This window comes from Orcinus orca, chromosome 12, assembly GCF_937001465.1.
Source record: "Orcinus orca chromosome 12, mOrcOrc1.1, whole genome shotgun sequence".
Taxonomy (NCBI): domain Eukaryota; kingdom Metazoa; phylum Chordata; class Mammalia; order Artiodactyla; family Delphinidae; genus Orcinus; species Orcinus orca.
The window spans coordinates 21,385,889-21,408,678 of record NC_064570.1 but is presented as its reverse complement, the minus strand read 5'-3'; the positions used below and the strand labels follow the sequence as shown (position 1 = coordinate 21,408,678).

General features: G+C 39.7%; 1 protein-coding gene and 1 long non-coding RNA gene across 2 annotated transcripts in view; one reads left to right on the top strand and one right to left on the bottom strand.

The window, feature by feature from the left end:
- Nucleotides 1-11,678, top strand: part of LOC125960724 (basic proline-rich protein-like) — a 38,568-nt gene extending 26,890 nt beyond the window's left edge. The window contains exon 3 of the mRNA XM_049695629.1: nucleotides 1,078-11,678. Within this exon, the coding sequence (XP_049551586.1) occupies nucleotides 1,078-1,184 (107 nt within the window). The 3' untranslated portion in view covers nucleotides 1,185-11,678. The remainder of the gene's footprint in view (nucleotides 1-1,077) is intronic.
- A 2,328-nt stretch (nucleotides 11,679-14,006) lies between these two features.
- The window catches only part of LOC117197176 (uncharacterized), a 42,753-nt gene continuing 33,969 nt past the window's right edge, over nucleotides 14,007-22,790 (bottom strand). The window contains exon 5 of the long non-coding RNA XR_007470688.1: nucleotides 14,007-15,140. This is a non-coding gene — a long non-coding RNA (uncharacterized LOC117197176). The remainder of the gene's footprint in view (nucleotides 15,141-22,790) is intronic.

Here is a 22,790-nt window from a genome sequence, read left to right as displayed (position 1 = left end):
CTCAACCCAATGCAAAGAGGCTGTTAGGGCTTCCCTGGTGACGCAGTGGTTGAGAATCTGCCTGCCAATGCAGGGGACATGGGTTCGAGCCCTGGTCTGGGAAGATCCCACATGCCGCGGAGCAACTGGGCCCATGAGCCACAACTACTGAGCCTGCGCGTCTGGAGCCTGTGCTCCGCAACAAGAGAGGCCGCGATAGTGAGAGGCCCGCGCACTGCGATGAAGAGTGGCCCCCTCTTGCCACAACTAGAGAAAGCCCTCGTACAGAAATGAAGACCCAACACAGCCTTAAATAAATAAATTAATTAATTAAAAAAAAAAAAAGGAGGCTGTTAAATCCAACCCTGTGTCTGCCTAGGAATAGGAACTAGGATAGATGACCATCTAGCCAGTCTCTACAACAATTCAAAATCAAAGAGCTAGTTTTCAGGTAAGTGCTCAAATAACAAGTATACAATACCAATTGTCAACATTTGTGCTCCCATGCAGATTTATTGTTCAAAGAATGTATCATTTATTTTGTAATTCCAAAATAAGATCATACTAGTCTCTTCTACTCATTTAAGACACATTGTTATTTGGATGCCAAAGCCTTGCTTAATTCTTCCAGAGAAATTCAAATCCTTATGTTAAAGATAATACTTAGTGGTTCTTTAATCCTGCAACAGCTTTTAAAGTTTTGAAGCACTTTTCTCTTTGCTATAGAGACTTAAGAAAAGTTTCGTCAGGATAGAATAATTACTGCACTGTATCTAGATAGGTCAGGCTTTCCAATACTTAGTGGTTCTTTAATCCTGCATCAGCTCTATGAGAATTTGCCACCATAACTACAGAGGAGAATTTGGCACACTGAAAGAGACCTTCAAGAGATGTAGAACTCAGATGTTTCAAGTTACAAAATCTCAAATGTCGTTATTTAAAAAAAAAAAAAACAGTCTTTTTAGGGATATCCTAATTAAATAACATCTGGCATAATACATAAGAATCCCTTATGTTCACATAATATCTTATGTACATGTATTATCTTATTTAATTATCATAGTCACCCTGATATATTCTCTTTATTTGTCATCATAGCACCCAGATTTTCTGTGGAGAATGCTACTCTTCACCTACTCTCAAGTTCCTACTGTTTGAGTGGAGCTGACTATACCTCTAATTTATGGGGTGGACATATAGCCTAGACTGGGCCAATAAAACTTCACATCTGCTTTATTGCAAGGAGTAATTCAGAGATAAACACAACATCCAAGTCATGCTAATCAGAGTCATTGCCAATCAGTGATTTAACTACTGTTGTAACAGCTGAGAAACAGACCTTCTCTTTCTGAAGCTCGCTGGATATAAGCTGGAGTTCTTGGTGGCCATCTCACCCCATGAGCAGAGCCTGCCTGAGAGTTGGATCTAGCAGAAGAAGGCAGAGCCACGGCATTGAGAGTGACGGTCTTAGTCTGTTCGGACTGCTGTAGCAAAATACCATAAACTGGGTGGTGAAATTTATTTCTCTCAGTTCTGGAGGATGGGAAGTCCAAGGTCAAGTTGCTTGGCAGACTGATATCTGGTGAGAACCTGCTTCCTAGTTCATAGATGTCATTTTCTTGCTGTGTCCTCACATGCAAGAAGGGGAGGGGTGCTCTCTGTGGTCTCTCTTATTTATTTATTTATATTTTGGTCACGCCACACGGCCTGCAGGATCTTAGTTCCCTGACCAGGGATTGAACCCCAGGCCCACGCCAGTGAGAGTGCCAAGTTTTAACCACTGGGGTCTCTTTTAAAACGCACTACCTTTTATCAGCTCACCTCAAGACCTTCATGCCCTAATCACCTGCCGAAAACCCCACCTCCAAATACCATCACACTGAGGATTAGGTTTCAAGATATGAGTTCTGCGGGGGACACAAGCTTTCAGTCTATGGCAGTGACTGAGTCCTCACTGATATTGTTTGAACTGGAATCCAGCCACACCAATGCAAGGCTACTCCTGGAGGGTCAATGCATTATTTTTGTTTCCTTTTGCCATTTTGAGCTGAGTATCTCTCATTTGCAACTGAAAGAATCCTATGCTTTTTGTTGAGCTGTTACTACTTTCCCTATTTTATAGGAAAATAAACTGAGGTTTAGAGAATTTAAGCAACTTAATTGGTAGGGCAAAAGGAAAATTGACTGAAAGGTCAATGCTCTAATTTTTTATTTAATTAAGATTCTTTTAAAGTTTTAAAGCACTTTTCTCTTTGCCATCAAGACTTAAGAGTTTCGTCAGGATATAATAATTACTGCGCTGTATCTAGATAGGTCAGCCTTTCCAATATTTATTGGCAGTTGTTGTGTAGTATTTTGTTATTATAAATATGAATGCTGAGTCATTCCCAAGAAGTAAATAGTAAATTTAAGCACTTTATGAGCCGTATGATGGATGTCTCTGCTTCTGTTCTGTACTGTACTTGAAATGAAATTTTATCTACAGTTGAGCCCCATGTCTGATCTAAAATCAACAGAGAAGGTTTGAAATACTCAAATGTGTGCCTCTTATGAAATCTAGTGGTTTAAGAAAAAAGCATGTATGTACTGTATACTTCAAAATAACTAAATAACAGTATTCTTAATGGGAAAAAAATCCCATTTTTTCCTGGAACTGTGAATGGAAAACTCAACTGCATACCATTCCAATTCAAGGATCTGTAATCTTAGACCATTGAAGAGTTCCTCTTTCCAAGGAATGTTTCTCTGTGTGGTTTCTAAACCTCCTGACTTTTTGCAAAAATTTAGCGTACCCTGGGAAGCTTAAGAGAAACAGCAATATAAGAATATCACGGGTCTTCTTGAGTTTTCATGTCTGACGCATAGTTCTTCCATTTTTATCTGTCATATTTAGTCACACTCTTTACTTCATTTGCTTTTACTGAATCTTCAGAACAAAACAGCAAGCTCTCAGGTAGTCATAAGGATTTCTTTTTCACAACAAATGTGAAGACAAAATTTGCTAGGCCTCCGCCACATGTACTACAGAAACGTGTGGACAGCCAAGTTGTTAGGAATCTGGTGTTCTGCTTTACTCTTTTAAAAGTCAATAGTTATAATTTCAGAGCACTAGAGTTAAGATTTTTCTTTTTATAATAATAATAATAGCAATAATTAACATTATAGAGTGTTACTTTGTAATAATTAATATGCAAACAACATTATGCAGATTTTCTCCATCCTGACAATAGCCATTAATTTTATTTGAATTTCAAAGAAATTAAACAACTTCCTCAATTCAATCAACTAAAAAAAATAAAATATAAGTCAAGAGTTATCATTTTAATCAAACTCTGTAGCATTCTATATGGCATTTGTTTACCTTACTCAGATTGTTTCCTAATTGCCTGCTTCCTCCTGATGCCCTCTGAACAACATATGTGAATAAATAGCTCACACAGAGTCACAAAGAGGGTAGAGAGGGAAGTTAAGTTTCTTTAGCTGTTAAGTAGAAATACTAATGCCTTCCTCAGGGAATTTGTGCAGATTGAAAGGTTAAATGTTCTTTTCACCTTTACTGTTCAGTCCAAAAATAAGCACTGTAAATCTGTATGTGAATATAAGATATTAAAGATAATTTAGTACCAGTTTTTTAACTCCTCCCCTAACATAAAAATTATGGAAATACATTTAAAATCCGAGAACTAACACAACTACAGTCACCTATAAAAAATAACCTGTGACAAATTAAAGTCAAGTTAGAACAAGAGTAATTGTACAGTTAAACTGTATTAGCTACTATATCTATATATATATATATATATATATATATATACACACACACACACACACATACACATAATTTCAATTTAAGTTTAGCCAAATGGAGAAATCAGATTTGAGAAAAGCCCCTCTCCAATAGATGAAGATGTTAGAAAGTGATTTCTGTGGCAGTGCTCTGATGACTCATCCCTCAAATACCATGGTTTCTTAATTAATTTGAGATCTTTTAATTAGATTCTTCCTCATCTTCACTTTAGCCCAGCATCTCTGGGTGGGATCAATCCCTCCTCTCCCCCACCCTCATCATCCCCAACCCCAGCCCAGGCAGCTGCCAGTTAAATTTTTTTTAATATAAATTTATTTATTTATTCATTCATTCATTCAATTAATCATTCATTCATTTATTCCTGGCTGCGCTGGGTCTTCGCCGCTACACATGGGCTCCCTCCAGCCACGGCGAGCGGGGGTCACTCCCCACCTAGGTGCGCAGGCCTCTCACCGTGGTGGCCTCTCCTGTTGCGGAGCGCGGGCTCCAGGCGCACGGGCTTCAGAATTTGTGGCACGTGGGCTTCAGCAGTTGTGGCGCACGGGCCCAGCCGCTCCGCGGCATGTGGGATCCTCCCGGACCAGGGCCCGAACCCGTGTCCCCCCCATTGGCAGGCGGACTCCCAACCACTGTGCCACCAGGGAAGTCCCTGCCAGTTTAATTGCCACCAGGAAAAGCACTTCATCACCTAACCGCAAGGAGAGTCAAGTGGCAATAGGACATAAATAAAACTTTTCTTTGCTACTTAGCATTTCAACTTCTTGGTTCTTATCCTCTGCCTCCTAACCCTCTCCTTATCCTTACCCAGATTCGTGCTCCCCTGGTCCCTTGAGTCTCATGTCTTCTCTGAGGTCCTCTCCCTGCCTCCTCTGAAGGCTCTCCCCCTCCAAGATGATCACTACTTTTTTCCAGTTTCCTTTTCCATCAAACTCACATTCTTTCAAACCTGCTGATCTCAGAGAAGTGTAAACAGAAAAACCAACTAATCAAGCCTAAAGTGTGAAAAAACTGCTTTTTCCTGCCTGGGATTTTGCATTTTAAGCATGTTAACCCATACTCATCTACAATTAGTGAAATCCCATGGAATTTAAAGGGGATTTTGGTGACAGGGTGGGGACATCTATGGTAACAGACTTCTTCATTCCTTTAACTTCCAACTCATTTATGAAGCTTCCTCCCCCTTTGGTTAGGGCCAGTCTCTAAAGACTCTACATTTATTTCCCCAGAAAAGTCGCTTCCAGCTGCCATCTCAAGCTTGACGGCAAGAGTGCGGCTTTGTTCATGGAGCATGAAAGCAGCTTGCAGAGTCCTGCTGACTGGTATAAACCCAGGAGGAAATAAAGTTTTTCATTCATGTGTGCACATACACACACACACACACACATACACGCATATGCACACAAAGCAACACTTCTTCCTCATTCATGGGCAAACACAATTTCAATTGCATTGGACACTTTTTCACCTTTTTGGTCTTAGAACATAAAAAAAAAATACAGGCGTGACTGGTGGCTAAATACTGAATTGTCAATTGACAAGTAGAGAAGCTACAAACTTCAACTTCCTTGGCCTTTGATGAACTTATTCTTTGGAGGTCTTAGAGAATCTTGGGAAGAATGAGGGTTTTGTGTAAATTTTATTATTTTTGCTGAATATATGAAGTTGCAGTGATTCTGTCTAGGGCAGTGTTCATAAATTGTTGCAATGTATTATCTTTATTAATTGCTTTGCACAAACTTACATCGAATTTATTGGTAGAAATAAATTGCATTTTTGGTTTATTTGATATTTTTTGTTTGCGCCCCTTGAACTCCAGGAACCAGGAAGGTCAAAGTGTTCGAGGACCATAGAACCACATATTCCTTCAGTCTGAGCACAGACCCATGAAGGGAGCAAGAAACGTACATTGTGTTCTCAAGAACTAAAAGTGAGGCAGGAGTTATTAAACTGTTTATGTGAAAAAAAATTATTTATGAGACAGGGTTTGAAAAAATAGTCTCAACATTCTTCCACATGTATAATCCACCTTTTGCCTCCACCATACTACTAAGATACTTCACAGGCTAATTCACCACCTGACTTCCAATGGTCATGTTTTATGGCCTCATTTTAGTCCTTGTATCCCACGCTTGACACATTCTCATATTGATCCTTAAATGCTGGAGCTCCCAGAGTTTCATCCACAGTCTTCTGGTCTCACTCTTCTTCAGTTCTCAAAGTAGAGGCCCACAAACTGGATACAGTCCACAGATACATTCAATTTGGGCTCAGTGGTATTTTAGGCAAACATAAGAAACAGGATTTGAAACCTGAACTTTTCATTTATTCATTTAGATTTTCCAGGTTCCTTTAAAACATGGAAAGATTTGACAACACTAGACCAACATTTATGCATAGCTACTTAGTTGGAACTAAATAGAAGTTGCTGGCCATTTGCTCTCTGGTTACTATAGCCCTCACCACTCCCTGCTTACTGAAATCTCTGGTCCACCCCCTAAACTCTCTTCCATGAGTGAGTATTTGCAGCTACTCCTCATGAGTTCCTCCTCAGGAGTCTTATCCTTACTTGTGGTTTGAACTACCTCACTCTAAAGTTCTAATCCAGAACACATTCTCAGACACCCTACAGTATCTCTGTTCCCCCTAGATGTACTGTAGGTTCCTCACTCTCAACGTGTCCAAAACCAAACAGATTTTTTTTCTCAATTGCCCCCAAATTCGCTTCTCCTGTAGTCTCTATACAGTTAATAGTGTCACAGTCTGTAATGGTCAGTTTTATATGTCAACTTGTCTAGGCCATAGTAGCCAGTTATCAGATAAACACTAATCTAGGTCTTGCTTAGAAGGTACTTTGTAGATGTGGCTAACATCTATAATTAGTTGACTTTAAGTAAAGGAGAATATCTTTATAATCTGAGTGAACCTCATCCAATCAGTTGCAAAGCAACACTGAGTCTTTCCTGAAGAAGAAGAAATTTGGCCTCAAGACAGCAGCATCAGCTTAGCTCCTGCCTGAGAGTTTTCAGCCTGCCAACCTCCCCTACGTACTTCAGACTTGCCATCGCCCATCATGGCTCTGTTTCTCTGAAGAACCGTGGAATTGATGCCCCAGCCATTTAGACATCCATACTAAGAATCTAAAAGCCTTCCTCAACTTTTTCTCCTCCATAGAGCTTTCATCCAGTCATACCCCTTTCCAATTATTTTTCAAAATAATTATCAGATCTGATTTCATATTTCTGTAACTTGGATCTTTTCCCTATTACTTGGACATCCAAGTCCAAATGCCTAAGTAGGGTACACACGGCTACTCATTTTCTGGTACCTGCCTACTTCTCCAGACTTATTTCTTACTGTGCTACCCGCTTCCCTGAGGCTGATGAGCTCAGCAGTGAGCCAGCTGTGTCTGGGTTTCAGAAGCTCGGGTCCAGTGTTTGCATTTGGTCCTCCTGTTGTTTGCACAGGGTATCTTCTGCTTTTCAACCTCTGGACTTTGACTTAGTCCCAGCTCCAGTCCCTGGGAAACCCAGTCTTTGACACATTCTGCTCCACTTGGCCAGTATCTGACTGACCAGGCCAACTCCATCTCCTACACGTAGGGATGAGTTAGCAAATCAAACAAGGGGGAGGAATGGCTAGGTTAGAGCCAAGATTGAGGCAAGATAGGAGGCTGTGAGCTGAATGGAGAAAGTACCAGCAGCAAAGCAAAGAATTTGAGCCCACGGTTGGTGCAATGGGAAAACAAGACTAGGAGAGAAATATGCCAAACTCTTGCCAGGGTGATCTGATTTACTGCTTCAAAGACCATGTTCATTTCATGCCCAGATGAAATATCTATATTACACATTATGACCCTTTTCCGACATAGGTGTAGGAAATAGACACTCTTAGGTACTCGAGTGGGAGTATAAATTGGAAAGATTTTTAAGAGGGCAACTTGACAAGTCCCTTAAATACTTTAAATGTGCATTCACTAGCAGCAAAATATTTTTTAAGGGAAGAAGGGGTTCAGCTTTATTATTTAATATTGCTCAAGATGTCCTACTTAGGCAATAAGACAAACAGACCCACACTCACCTATCTACTCTATTCCCAATAGTAATAAATAAATTTAATAAGAAATACATAAAACTCATATGAAGAAAACTATAATTTCATTGACGTTTATATGAGGGCTAAAAACAGCTCTCTTTGATGATGCTATGCTAGTACTCTTATATATAGAAAACCCAAAGAAATAACTGATAGTTTCACATTAGAGTTCAGTAAGGTGGTTAGAAATAAGGTAAATATATAGAACTAGTTATATACATCAGCAATACTACTTAGAAAAAAGAATGAGGAAAAGGAAGCAGTTCAAGTAGGTAAATAACAGGTAGATTAATCAATAAATAATTTGGGAAAATTTGCTAGCCAAGAAAAATTATATTCTTTCTTCATATAACACACACACAATCCAGATAGTTTAAATATGCAAATAAAGAATATAATAATATAATAAAATATGGGAGCACCAAAACAAAATATAGCACTAAAACAAAAATCTTTCTCGGTGTAGAAAAGCCTATTGTGACACTCAGGAAAAAATCCAAAAAGTGAAAAGGAAAATATTGACATTTGATTACATAAATTTAGAAACTTAAATACCATAGAAAACTTGGCCAGTATATAACAGACTAAGAGGAAGTACTTGTGATGCATTTGAAAGGTTGAATATTTTTGTTATAAAGCGTGTCTACACATGGGAAAAGAATCTAAAAAAAAAAAAAAAAGAGTGGCTATATGTATAACTGATTTACTTTGCTGTACACCTGAAACTAACACAACATCGTAAATCAACTATACTCCAATTAAAAAACAAAAAGAGTGCCTACATATCAGTAAGTCAAACACTCATTAGGAAATAAGCAAAGAAAAGGAAAAGGCAATTCACAGAAGAGACTTATAAATGAAGAACAAACACAGGAGAAGCTGACCAACATCATTAAATAAAATACATACAAATTCAAAGAAAGCAAAATATAATCTAATACCTATTAGGGTGACAAAGATTAAAAAGATTTCTAATCAATGTGGAAGACAAGAAACACCTCAAGAGAAGAATGAGCAAAGAAAAGAAAAACAATTTTTGTACATCAGATTAACAGAGATGAAAAAGACAGACATAATGAAGCAGATAGAGGGATTAATCTGTGTTTGTTCTTCCTGTAAGCATGTTCTACCCCCATTCCAGCCTTTCTGTTTTCTTATCTCATGGATTTTTCCAGATTTGCCAGACAAAATCTCCCTGGCTCTGCCTGTCATTTGTACACAACTGAACTTATTGACCAAATTGTCTGGTTTCATAGAGAGGTTGGGAGAAAGTGGAAAGAGAGATGGAGAGAGAGATGGAAGAAAACAGAGGGTGATTTACAGGGAAAGAGAAAGTTGGGGTTCAAAGGGTCATGAGGGCAGCAGGACTTGAGCCCCTGTCCCCGCCAGGGGCAGGGGAAGCACACTTCAGAGTCTGGAAACCAGCTCTAGGTGTACAGCTTTTTAAAGTTCCCCAAGTATGGCGTGGAAACGGCAGAGTCATCGGATGCCTAGGGACAGTGAGGCCCTGGAGAATAAGCATGGCTGTTGCAGCCCTGTGGACAGAAGGCTCTGGGGATCTCTCTGCTGCACTGGAATAGTTTTAAGAATCCCCAGATTTTGCAAGACCTTGTGGCTTGGCGTGGGGGACAGGTTTGGAGGAGATCCCCAATTACGTCTGTAATTTAATCCCTTTTCCCACGTCAACAGGATAGATCACAGAGTCTAATTTAAGTTTTGTTTTGTTTTGTTTTTTTTAAGTAAATAAGGGAATATGACATTTCTTGTGCACCAAGGCTCAGTGGCTTAGTTGCAACATCGTTAACCAGCATGTGGAAGAACAGGCACCGCCAGAAAATAAGTGGAACTATTCAGGAGGACTGTTTGTTAATACGTGTTAAAATGTAAAATGAGGGCTTCCCTGGTGGCGCAGTGGTTGAGAGTCCGCCTGCCGATGCAGGGGACACGGGTTCGTGCCCCGGTCCAGAAGGATCCCACATGCTGTGGAGTGGCTGGGCCCATGAGCCATGGCCGCTGAGCCTGCACGTCCGGAGCCTGTGCTCTGCAACGAAAGAGGCCACAACAGTGAGAGGCCCGCGTACCGCAAAAAAAAAAAAAAAAAAAGTAAAATGAGCATTATTTTCACTAGCAATCTTAATCCCAGGACTTTACACTATAAAGAACTGTATTTATTGAGCAAAGCGAATAGATATTCTGCAAAATTGCTTATAATGGCGAAAAGATTTTGGAAAATACTACTTGCCTATCAGTAGGAAACAGCTTAAATACATTATGAAATAAACCAGGGTACATACATACAATGGACTATTCTGAAGCATTAAAAGTGATTATGTGCTCAAAACATTAGTCATTAAGGAAATACAAATCAAAACCACAATGAGATGCCACTTCATATCCACTAGGCTAAGTATAATTTAAAAAAAGAAAGAAAATGACAAGTGTTAGTGAGGGTGTGGAGAAATTGGAATCCTCATACATTGCTAGTGGGAAGGTAAAATGGTGCAGCCACTGTGGAAAACAGTTTGGCAGTGCCTCAAAAACTTAAACATAGAATAATCATACCACCCAGCAATTCCACTCTTGGTTATACATCCAAATGAATTGAAAACATATGTCTATACAACAACTTGTACATGTATGTTTATAGCAGCATTATTCATAATAACCAAAAAGTGGAAACAATTGGAATATAGATGAATGGGTAAACAAAAGTGGTGTATCCATGCAATGAAACATTATGTAATGATAAAAGGGAATGAAGTACTGATATAACCATAAAAAGGAACAAAGTACTGTGATGGTTAATAGTTTGTGTCAGCTTGACTGGGCTAAGGGATGCCCAGACAGTTGGTAAAACATTATTTCTAGATATGTCTGTGGGAGTGTTTCTGGAAGAGAATCAATAGACTGAGAAAGAAGATCTGCCCTCCCCAGTGTGGATGGGCGTCATCCAATCCAATAGAGTCCAATCCACTGAGGGCTCAAATAGAACAAAAAGGCAGAGGAAGGGTAAGAGTTACATTGTGTTGTTCTTGTAAAGACTGAGAAAATGTGCATTAAAAGATCCACACTGAAAAAAAGAGGGAGAGAGAGGGAGAGAGAGATGAGACATTCACCTCTCCTGCCCTACGACTTTGGAGCTCTTGGTTCTCCAGCCTTCAGACTCTGGGACTTACATCAACAGACCCAAGTTCTCAGGCTTTTGGCCTCAGACTGGGAGTTACATCACTGACTCCCCTAGTTCTCAGGCCTATGGACTCTGACTGAATTATACCACCAGCTTTCCTGGTTCTGGGTTTCCAAACTGTGGGACTTCTTGGCCTCCATAATTGCATGAGCCAATTCCTATAATGTCTCCTTCTATCTGTATCCCCATATATCCTACTAGTTCTGTTTCTCTGAGGAACCCTGACTAATACAGGTACTGCTATTGATACCCTTCTCCACATGAGTTACATTCAGAGGTTCCTGGTGGACATACCTCTGTGGAGGCACCAATCAACACACTGCAGACGTGTAGCAAAATATCTCGAAAGAAATCCTTGAAGGGTGTGATTTCAAGCATTATTAGTTTTTCATATACTTAACTGTATTTTTAAAATAAGGAACATGCACTATTTTCCCAAAACCAGTAGAAAAAAAAAGAATTGTTAACAACTAGAGTTTGCTGGGGTGTAGAGAATTGAGATTTTCATGTACCATTGGTATAATTGTAAATTGGTAGAGCCTTTTAGAGGGCAATTTGACAATTCAATTTCTAGGAATTTATCCTGTGGGAGTAGTTATACCCTTGTGCAAAGTTATATATGCTCAATGATGTCCATTAGAGCATTGTTTGTGGTGGCAGAAAAGTTTTAAAAATTACTTTTTGTGGTCTATTTCCCCTAGGCAAAGTTTCCTTATGGACCTAGAGCAAGAGAGAGTAAATAATTCTATATTATGCAGCCATTAAAAATAAAGGAGAGGAGTTGTTTTCTGTATGTATAATGACAAGGATTAATAGCCACAATATATTGTTAAATAAAAATAGCAAGTTAAAAGCACTGTGTATAGTGTGATCTCATTTAAAATTACTGTTTTTATACACTCCAGAGAAAAATTCCAAAGGATGTATACCAATTGGATAGCAACAATTATCTTTGAGGGATGGTATTACAGAATTTTTACTTCCCGTTTTATACATTTCTACATTGTAGGAATATTTTACAATTAGCATCTATTATTTCCATTATAAGAAGGAAAACAATGTAGGTTTGTTGTTTTTTTTTTTTAAGAAAGAAAGAAAAATCCCACAGAGAGCAGCCTTGTTCCAGGGCTGGGTCTTGGGCCAAGATTTAGACTCTGCTGCACAGCAGTGGACAGGACCTTACTCAGCTGGAGCTTGTGAATAGCTTGATTGACATTCTCTGCCTGGGCTGGGCTTTCATGCATCTGGCATGGCTCAGCTGGGAACCCCCTTGAAATTTCCATGAAAGGGCCTCTCCTGCTGTGTGTATGATATTGACCATTTCTTAGTTTTCTGCACAGAGAGCCAAGGATGCCACCAGCAATGGAATCAAGCTCTACTCAGCTCATTAATTCTTAGCTGTGTGACCTTAAGTAAGTTATTTAACCTCTCTAGGCTGCCTACCTCAAAGGTCGATTTTGAAAATGAAGTTAAAAAACATGTAAGCTATCTTCATAGATGCTTCAACATAGTAGGTGTGTAATAAATGTCAATTCACACCCCCACCAACTCTGCCACTCAATGGGAGCCCTACCACCCTCTTGGTGGCATCTTATAAATGGGAGAAGGAACAATTTGGGGTTGTCACCACAGTGAAGAGGCTATTGACTTTGACTAGATCTATAGGCAGGGTCCAGGAATGCTAGATGTCCTGGAATACAAGAGACAGTCCAGACAATAAAAAATTATCTAGAATCCTACAAAACATGTCATTGTTCCACAAGGTGTTCATATAAGTTAAAAACCTATTTATATTACCTGAGTCTAGAAGCTAATTCTATTTTATATAACAACGCTACATTTCCCAGGGGGAAGATCATATTTTGTTTTGTTTGGACTTTACCACTGTTTTTGATCACATCCTGACAGTAGCACCACTTACGTATGCTATTTGAGTCTCCAAATAAAACACACCTCTAACCATCTGCCTTTATAGTTGTCACAAGTAGGTTTGGTACATAGGTACAACCATCTCACTACAGTGTTATGTCTTCTAGAATGCTCATTCCTACGCATTTACATAATGAAATCCATGCTAATCTATTATGAATTATTTTTCTCCTATTTCTCTTTTATATAAGTTTGTATATTCTTTTTAATTTTTTTGGAAACTTTGTGTATATAGGTTACATTATTCTTGGCTTTTACTTTGGAATCATAAAGGTAGCATTACAAAACAGTTATTACAGAAAGAAGACATGACAGAGTCTAGAAGATCCTAAACTTTTTCAATTGCAGCCAAAAACCTGGAAGAGAATCTCTCCTGTGAAGTAGGGTGGGTTCAAAAATTGCATGCTTTCAATTGTAGAACAGTGACATTGACAAAAACTCAAGTATCTCACTGTCTGCATTTCCACAGGGCTTAGAAGCATTCAAGATAACAGCCAACCTTGATCCTCTGGAGCCAGAACCAGGGAGGCAACAGGGCCCAGAATAACATTTACGAGAAAAGGTTCTGTCCAGTTCGAGAAATCAAATAATCTTGCTGTCATTTGTCAAACTGGAAGGCAAGAGATATATCATGATCCTGTAGAGGAAGTGAAAGGCAAGAAGCGGAGATGCAAGTACACTAAGAAGGGGCAAGGTGGAGACAGGTGTTGGCAGGTAGTGGACAAAGTAATAAGTTGGATGGGAGTAGGGTGAGGAGTGTGGAACTCTTTTTTGGCCATAGCATCTCTTTAATATGTGGCCTGCGCTCCAGCTGGGCTCCTAGATTTGCATGATTCCACTGAACAGTGAATCTGTGTTACATGGTTTCTTAAAGATGTCATCCAGCCTCTGAAAGACAAGGAATTAACACATCGGACTTCCTCAATGGGCCAGATGATGGAGGAAAAGCATCAAAAATGGCCAATAAATAAATTACTATTTATATTTTGGAATACTCTGTGTTACTTTTATTTTAGTTTATATCTGCTGGTGATGGAAGTCTTCCTTCACAGAGTCACCGAGAGCATCAGCATAGGAAGAACCATGATAAGCATGGTCTAGGCCTAATAAGGATAAAGTGTACGTTTTGTTTGGAACATGCTGGTTGAAAAGGCCAGTTAGCCCTGCCCCACTGCAGAAACTGTGGGGATCAGGCCAAACCAATTGAAATGTCAGCACAAGTATCAATATTTGCCTCTATTAGTAATGTGAGTACTAAGTTATCAGTCCTCATAATAAATACAGCACAGAGCATGGAGACCATGAGATGGTACTTGTGAAAGCAGTTGTTTTCTTGGAAGACTTGACTTTGGTGCTGTTAAAAGACAAAGCTAGAAAGCTCAGTTATTATTTGGCCAATAAGATTTATTCATCTTGCTTATATGAAGTAATAGTTAACAGCCCTAATAGTTTTAAATAGCCCCGAACAGTTCTCTGTCTCAGAAAAGTTAGTCAGCTCATATATAGGCAGGTATGATGGTGTCTCAATATTAATTAATTAGTACACAGAACCACAGACAAATCATTTGTTTTCTCCACTTTCTCCACGATGGTTTCTGCACACCAGCTCCTCCACCTTTTACCACTGGTTAACATTGGCCCGGGACAATCCAAAGTAATACATTCATTGCAGGATTCTTTTCTACATACCTAGATGCCTATGTGGAAAACTTACAAAGAAATACTTATAGAGAATAATAAAGAATAAGCCGATTTCAGGACTCGAGTGGGTGAGATGCCTTGAAACTTGGTTTCAGTACTAATTTTAAGAAACAGACAATTGAGAAGCATGGCAAGTTTCTGAACTAAGTAGGGACAATTAAAATGGTGTTTTAACATTTATAGTTATTGTTTAAGGTAAACGAGGGAGGGGAAAGATTGGAAGGATTTATGGGAGCTTGCAAGAGGAAGATGTCTGTCTTAATCCATTCAGGCTGCTATACCAAACCACCACAGAGGCAGTAGCTTATAAGCAGCAGAAATTTACTCACAGTTCTTGAGGCTGGAGGTCCAAGACCAGCATGATAGGGTGAGGTCCTCTTCCAGGTCCCAGTCTTCTTTCATCTTCCCATAGTGGAGGGGCTAGGGAGCTCTGTGGGATCTCTTCTGTAAGAGCAGTATCCCAATCATGAGGGCTTCACTCTCACTACCTAGTCACCTCCCAAGGTCCCCATCTACTGATACCATCACCTTTAGGGATTAGGATTTCAACGTAAGAATTTTGGGAGTACACAGACACTCAAAGCTTGGTATTCTGAGTGTGTTTTCTGTCATGCACTGTATAGCTGTATCATGTTAGGTGGAATTATGATCCTGTTACTGTCCTTACTTGAAAATTAAGTTGAAGGAGATGCATATGGGTACCAAGCTGATAAGAGGTAGACTCGTGATGGCCAGTTTTATGCATCAACTTGACTGGGTGAAGGGGTGCCCAAATTGCTGGTAAAATATCATTTCCGGGTGGGTCTATGAGGTGTTTCTGGTAGAGACTAGCATTTGGTTTGGTAGATTGAGTAAAGAGATCCATTCTCACCAGTATGGAGGGCATCATTCAATGCATTACGGGTGCAAATGGGACAAAAAGGCAAAGGAAGGGTGAATTCTTTCTCTCCTCTTGAGCAGGGACACCCATCTTTTCCTGCCCTTGGATATTGGAGCTCCTGGCTCTGGGGCCTTCACACTCCAGGACTCACAGCAACAGCCTCCCTGGTTCTCAGGCTTTCAGACTCAGACTGAATTCCACCCCCAGCCTTCCTGGTACGTCTGCCTGAAGACGGCAGATGATGACTTGTCAGCCTCCAGAGTCACATGAGCCAATTCCTATAATAAATCTCCTCTTCGATCTCTCTCTCTCTCTATCTATTCGCCCAGCTGACATCTACCTCTCAATCATCTATCTGTCTATCTATCATCTATCTATCTATCCTGTTGGTTCTGTTTCTCTGGAGATCCCTAACAATCATAGCAAATAAAATGGAAAACAGGTGGAGTTTCAGATTTTTTTAGTGCCTGGAAAAAGGGAAAAGAAAAAGTGGCTATAAAAGATGTTTTAGATAAGGTGGGTACTATAATTTGAAGCTATGCCACGTGTGAGAATGAGGAACTGGATGAGAGATGTGAGGAAATAGGTGCTACCACAGAAGAAAAGATTAAACAGCAAGGCCAGTAATTAGCATTAAAGCCAGTAATTAGCATTAAGGTCAGTACAGGGCAACTAAATTTAGAGATGCAAGGCCACTAGATTTAACCCAGAAGAAATCACTGTTAATCTCAGGTAGATACCCAATTAAAGGATAGTGCAAAAGGAGGGGGAAAATGCTAATAGAAAACAAAGGAATAATGAAATTACAAAGAGAGATAGGGGGTGGGAGAAAGAAAGCAACAACATATGTCTGGACCTCAGAAATATGGAGGTTGAAAGATAAATTTGAAAAGCGTGAGTGAAAGTCAACGTTCTGGTAGTTTTAGAATTCCTGCTACTTTTTATTGCTCTATGAAGTATGAATTTTGGAGCCTTAAAATTGTTTTGAACATAGCATAATAGATGGGGGAGAGCACGGTTTCAGCGCACAGCGCCTCTGTCTTGTCATCCATCCATGAGAAGGACAAAGGCAGTGCCGGGAACACAGGGGAGCGGGAGACGCCGGTGGATGAAGACGGATACAGTAATGGGAATAACGATTAAAGAAACAGAGGAAATAAGTGTGGGGAGGGAATAAACATCTATTTCCTGATATGAACCAGATGCTCTACATACATTATCTCATTCAACCTTCACCATAGCCCCGAGGAGTACGCGTCACCACGACCCTTTTAGGATCGAAGAAGCAGGAGGTTAAGTAACTGGTCCAAGAACATACAGCTACATCGAAGCTGAGACTGTGTTCAGAGTCTCCTATCACAACACTCGTCTCCTCGATACGACCAAAAAAAAAAAAAAAAAAAAGGCATTTGTAGAGTCGAAGAAACAAAAGGAGAAAAACTGAAGCTGAAAATTATTAAGTAGAAAAAGTCCTAGAGAGGTGATGTTAAAAACATTCTCACAAGCCATGGTCAAAGTCAAGTTAAGGGTCACAGTCATGGAACAGTTGTGGAAAATGCCCCTGAACTACTAAGGAAATAGTAACTATTTAAGAAAATGTAATTTCACATATGGAGTGGTGGGAAGAGACTTGGATAATCAACCGAGACATAGTATGAAAATTGTAAATAATGACTGTCATGTTTCCTCTGGCAGAAAAATATGGCCAGATTGTGGCAACAGTTCAAGAATTTTATGAAGGAGAGACCCCCCCTGGAGAAGAGTCATCTTTCCTCTCCCTTTCCCCAGTCCCTTCTATGAGCCAGACCTTCTGAGAAACTCTTGATTTGGGGAAATAAAACCGGCAGGAAATTCAGCGTTTGCTCCTGGCAGCACTGCCTTTCTTTTCAGGCCGCCCCCCTACATTTCCCATTTGATCCATCTATTATAATATGTATCCACATCTCATAGCCTCCATAACTAAAAGAACTACTAGCTATTAGCAAAAAAGTATCTCCTTCACAAGCGATTTTCTTAAACGTCATTACTTTAAGTCCACGTAGAATAAATAAATCAGTAAAATGTAAAATGTCTCTTTCCTGGACAAAACATTTCTGAAAATTGTTTATTTCATGAGAAATGCATGACAGATGGTGTGAGGAGTGGTGAGGCATTCAAAACAGTACAAAGTTTCCTACTGTTCTGTCAGATGTTTCCACTCTCTGTTCCATCCATTAAACGCTGACTGACTTTTCCTCCACAAACTTCAGTTTGACTTTTTAAAAACAAATAATGCTTCTGGTATTCATTTAAGATTTTATTACACTGTTACTGGAAACCTCCATCTGAAATGGAACCTTCACGTGACACAGAACAAGTGGTTGGAAGCATCCTTTCTCACATAAATGTCACAACACAGAGAAGATGATGCTCATTGCTCAAGGAGCGTTGATTAAATTATCTATGATCGCCAAAATTATTAGATTCAATGTGTAGCGTGATACATAAGTAGTTGTTAAATTTGTTTAGTTAAAGAAAATTACTGTTAAATTTTAAATGTCCCATCTGTCAGTAACTGATTTGTTAAAACAATACCATAGAAAATTATGTTACCTCAAGGATAGTTCTATTTGGCTACATTTGGGTAAACGATGACTGGTATTCTCCTTGAGGTCCACCCTGCTTTATGGCTGTGAATTGATAAATACATGAAATTGAAGTATTTGCACGCCCACTGGCACACATGTGCATACAAACACAACTTCCAACAAGATATTGTTTAAATATGGCCCTACATGACCCAGATGTTCCAGGCCTACTACAGGCTTCTCCCTCATTCAGTTTGTTTCATTCATTCTCTCTTCATGAATCTTTCGAAGAACAATTTTGGATTGAAAGGAACAATGAGCTTCTAGAAGAAAACTTGTAGAGATGTGGATGATGATGTTTTCAGTGGGCCTTCCAGATGACAAGTGTGTCACATTTTTGGTCTTCCTGCTGAGTCAGATCCTTTATTGAATCAAGTGACTTGGTGTATGCTGATCTATGGTAGAAACCTAGATTTTTATCACATTTATATAAAAAAGACCATAATCTCTAAAAAGAAACAAGAAAAAAGGAAAGATATTTGGATGAAAGACCCCAATTAAAGGCCAAAAACTTTTCAGCAAAACCATATCTGCTGAAAATTAGAAGAACGTTTTCCGTCATTCTGGAAATAAATTGACTCTACTTGGCAACCTTCACGAAATGGAAAGTACTGCAGTGTCTCCTGCCAGTTTTCTTGTGTGCAACTGACCAGTGCTAAATAAGAAACAAGCCCCAAACTCCTTTGCTTTAATTTTTTGTCTGACCAGCAAACCAGCTTAACAAATTATATCATTTTTATAAAAGATTTGTGAAGTAGATTGCCATCTGTAATTGTTTGTTTTTGAAACACAGCACTCAGTAGCATAATTGGCTAAAATTTCGTTGTTAATAGAATCCTAATGGTAATTACCAACTGAAGAGAAAAAGAAGATATTGAAATCTGAGTAATTTGAAGCCACATTTTTAAAGTGGCAGCAAAATAAGTCTGCTATGCTGTCTTGCCTTCTAGGTTTCTTGTCTCCAGAATTCAAATTTGTGACAAGCACAGGTTGGTACTTCAGCCTTTTACAGTTGAGTTTCACTGGAGGATTAATGGAGAGAGAGATTGGGAGAGAGGGACAGAGAGAGAAAGAGGGGCTAGCAATGCAAGCATGCTACACATGGTTCAGAACAGATGTCTAAGTCACCTTGTCCTGACTTCCATGGTACATTCCAACCATCTTAGTACAAGAGAGAAAATGTGATTCCTTCTTCTGAGGCTAACTACCTACTTTAGTGCATCCATTAAGACGTATGTATAGAGCATTTATTTGCCAGTAATTACAAAGTGAATGTTAGCCCCAAACAGCAATTTCATTACCAATGGTGAATATCACCACTAAAGAATGGAATTTTTAGGTTCTGGTCCTTTGTTATGATATGAGGATTAAAATAAGATTCTGCTGAGATTAAGTCTCTGTTGGAGGAAGGGAGATAAAACTATCATCAATTCTCTCATGATATTTTTTTGGTCAGACATCCTACTTAGCATTAGGATCTAGCTCAGCCCCTCCATTGCCCATTTCAACCAGATGTTCATCTTAAGTTGCAAAATGTCAGTAAACTAACATACAATCCTTATTTATTTTGCATTAGATCGTGGCTCCCATTGCCCTTAGAATAAAACACAAATGCTTTTCCAGGACGTACGAAGCCTCCCACAATCTGGACCCTGCCTATCTCACTGATTTCATAGCTACTACGCTGCTCCACTATTCTCTAGCCACACTACTCGTATTTATTTTCCTTTAACATTCAAAGTCACTTTTAAACTTAATTTAATTTTTAAATTTTTGCACTTCCTGTTCCCTCTATCTGAAATGCTCTCACTCCAATCTCTCTTTTTCTTAACATCTTTATTGGGGTATAATTGCTTTACAATGGTGTGTTAGTTTCTGCTTTATAACAAAGTGAATCAGTTATATATATACATATGTCCCCATATCTCTTCCTTCTTGTGTCTCCCTCTCTCCCACCCTCCCTATCCCACCCCTCTAGGTGGTCACAAAGCACCGAGCTGAGCTCCCTGTGCTATGCGGCTGGTTCCCACTAGCTACCTGTTTTACGTTTGGTAGTGTATATATGTCCATGCCACTCTCTCACTTTGTCCCAGCTTACCCTTCCCCCCTCCCCATATCCTCAAGTCCATTCTCTAGTAGGTCTGTGTCTTTATTCCCGTCTTGCCCCTAGGTTCTTCATGACCATTTTTTTTTCCTATTTTTTTTTTTTTTAGATTCCATATATATGTGTTAGCATACGGTATTATTTTTCTCTTTCCGACTTACTTCACTCTGCATGACAGACTCTAGGTCCATCCACCTCACTACAAATAACTCAATTTTGTTTCTTTTTATGGCTGAGTAATATTCCATTGTATATCCATTCATCTGTTGATGGACACTTAGGTTGCTTCCATGTCCTGGCTATTGTAAATAGAGCCACAATGAACATTTTGGTACCTGAGTGTTTTTTTCTTTGTTTGTTTTTGTGGTACGTGGGCCTCTCACTGCTGTGGCCTCTCCCGTTGCGGAGCACAGGCTCCGGACGCGCAGGCTCAGCGGCCATGGCTCACGGGCCCAGGCTCTCCGCCGCATGTGGGATCCTCCTGGACCGGGACACAAACCCGTGTACCCTGCATCGGCAGGCGGACTCTCAACCACTGCGCCACCAGGGAAGCCCTACCTGACTGTTTTTGAATTATGGTTTTCTCAGTAGTGGGATTGCTGGGTCGTATGGTAGTTCTATTTTTAGTTTTTTAAGGAACCTCCACACTGTTCTCCACAGTGGCTGTATCAATTTACATTCCCACCAACAGTGTAAGAGGGTTCCCTTTTCTCCACACCCTCTCCAGCATTTATTGTTTACAGATTTTTTGATGATGGCCATTCTGACCGGTGTGAGGTGATACCTCAGTGTAGTTTTGATTTGCATTTCTCTAATGAATAGTGATGTTGAGCTTCCTTTCACGTGTTTGTTGGAGATCTGTATATCTTCTTTCTCACTCCAATCTTCATGGCTGAGCTCAAATGCTGCTTCCTTACACTGACCTATCTTCACCTTCTTAGTTACTGTTACTTCACCTTGCTTTATTTTCTTCGTAACAATTATTTTCATTTGAAAAATTTGTGTTCGTTTGCTGGTTTATGGTCTATCTTTTCTGTTGCTAAAATGTAAAGGACGTGAAAGCACAAACCTCACTTCTCTTTTCCATTGCTGTGTTTCCTGTGCCTATGACAATGCCTGCCACCTATTTGGTGAATACATGATTGAATAAAAGAATATGAAGAAAAGATCCTTGATTGAGGTCTCTGTTCACAAGGTCTTCTGGTTATTGGTGCCTCTTCTCCATTTTTCATGACCTGTCAGTCTAAGTTGCTCAGATCCTATTTCCCCAAATTTGAAGGCTCTGATCTGGCTCCACCTCCTGGTGTTTACGTCCTCCTACCTTTGTGCATCCACTTGGCATATGTCCTATGGCTGACTCTAGTACTCCCCACGCCCGGTGCCCCTAGCTGGACCCAGATGTAACAACTTAATTTCTTGCCACGGCTTCTGATGCCCAAGGCAGCTGTGGGATAATGGGAACAAAGCCTGGATCTGAGTCCAATTCTCCTGCCACTCTGTGACCTCTGGGAAAATCATGCAAAGCATTAAACCTGATGTGTTTTCTGAGAGGCTAGGTGTGGGCTGTAAGAGAAAGGAAAAGAAGAGACTCTCACGTATTTGACTTGAGTAAACAGAGCTGTGTTTACTGAGATGGAGATGAACGTTAGAGCAGCAGGCGTGAGATGGCGGAGAAGGTGGGCAGCTCCATGCTGGATGTGTTAATTTCGACGGTCTAATTAGACATGCAAAGTTAGAGGTCAGGAAAGCACTTTACAATAGATGTCTAGATATTAGGAGAGCAGTCTGGGCTAGAGGTACAATTTTAGAAGAATTAGCCTATTGGCAGTGTTTAATGTTTCAAGATTGGATGAGATCACCTACCTGTCACCTACAGCATAGAAAGAAAAGAGAAGTGGCCCAAAGTCTGAGGTCTGGGCATGCAACATTTAGAAGTGGATGAGTGGAGGAGCAACTGGCAAATGAAGGGCAAACAAGGGTGAAGAGAATCCAGGAGAATGTGAAGAAATGATGTAACCTCAATCACATATTTTATATATAACTTAACAGATATTTACTAGGCATATAATCAGTGCAAGTCACTTCAGGGTAACAAAATGAATCAGACTTGCCGTGAATCCTGCCTTCAAGGTGATTTCACTCTAGTAGAAGGATAAAGGTCTACAAATCATTCAAATGCAAGGTAAAGAGTGATAAATGAGTCACAGATAATAAGATTTTAAAAGTGTGGTAACTAAGTGCAGTGTGGTATCCTGGATTGAATCCTGGAACAGAAAAGCACATCAGTGGAAAAGCCAGTGAAATCTGAATTAACTCTGTGATTTAGTTAATAGTATTGTACTTTTGTTAATTTCCTAGTTTGGACAAATATGCTATTGTTATTTAAGAGTTAACTTTTAGGGAAGCTGAGTCAGTGGCATACAGAGCTTCTCTGTAATGTCTTTGCAACCTTTTGAAAGTCTAAAATCATTTTTAAAAATTTA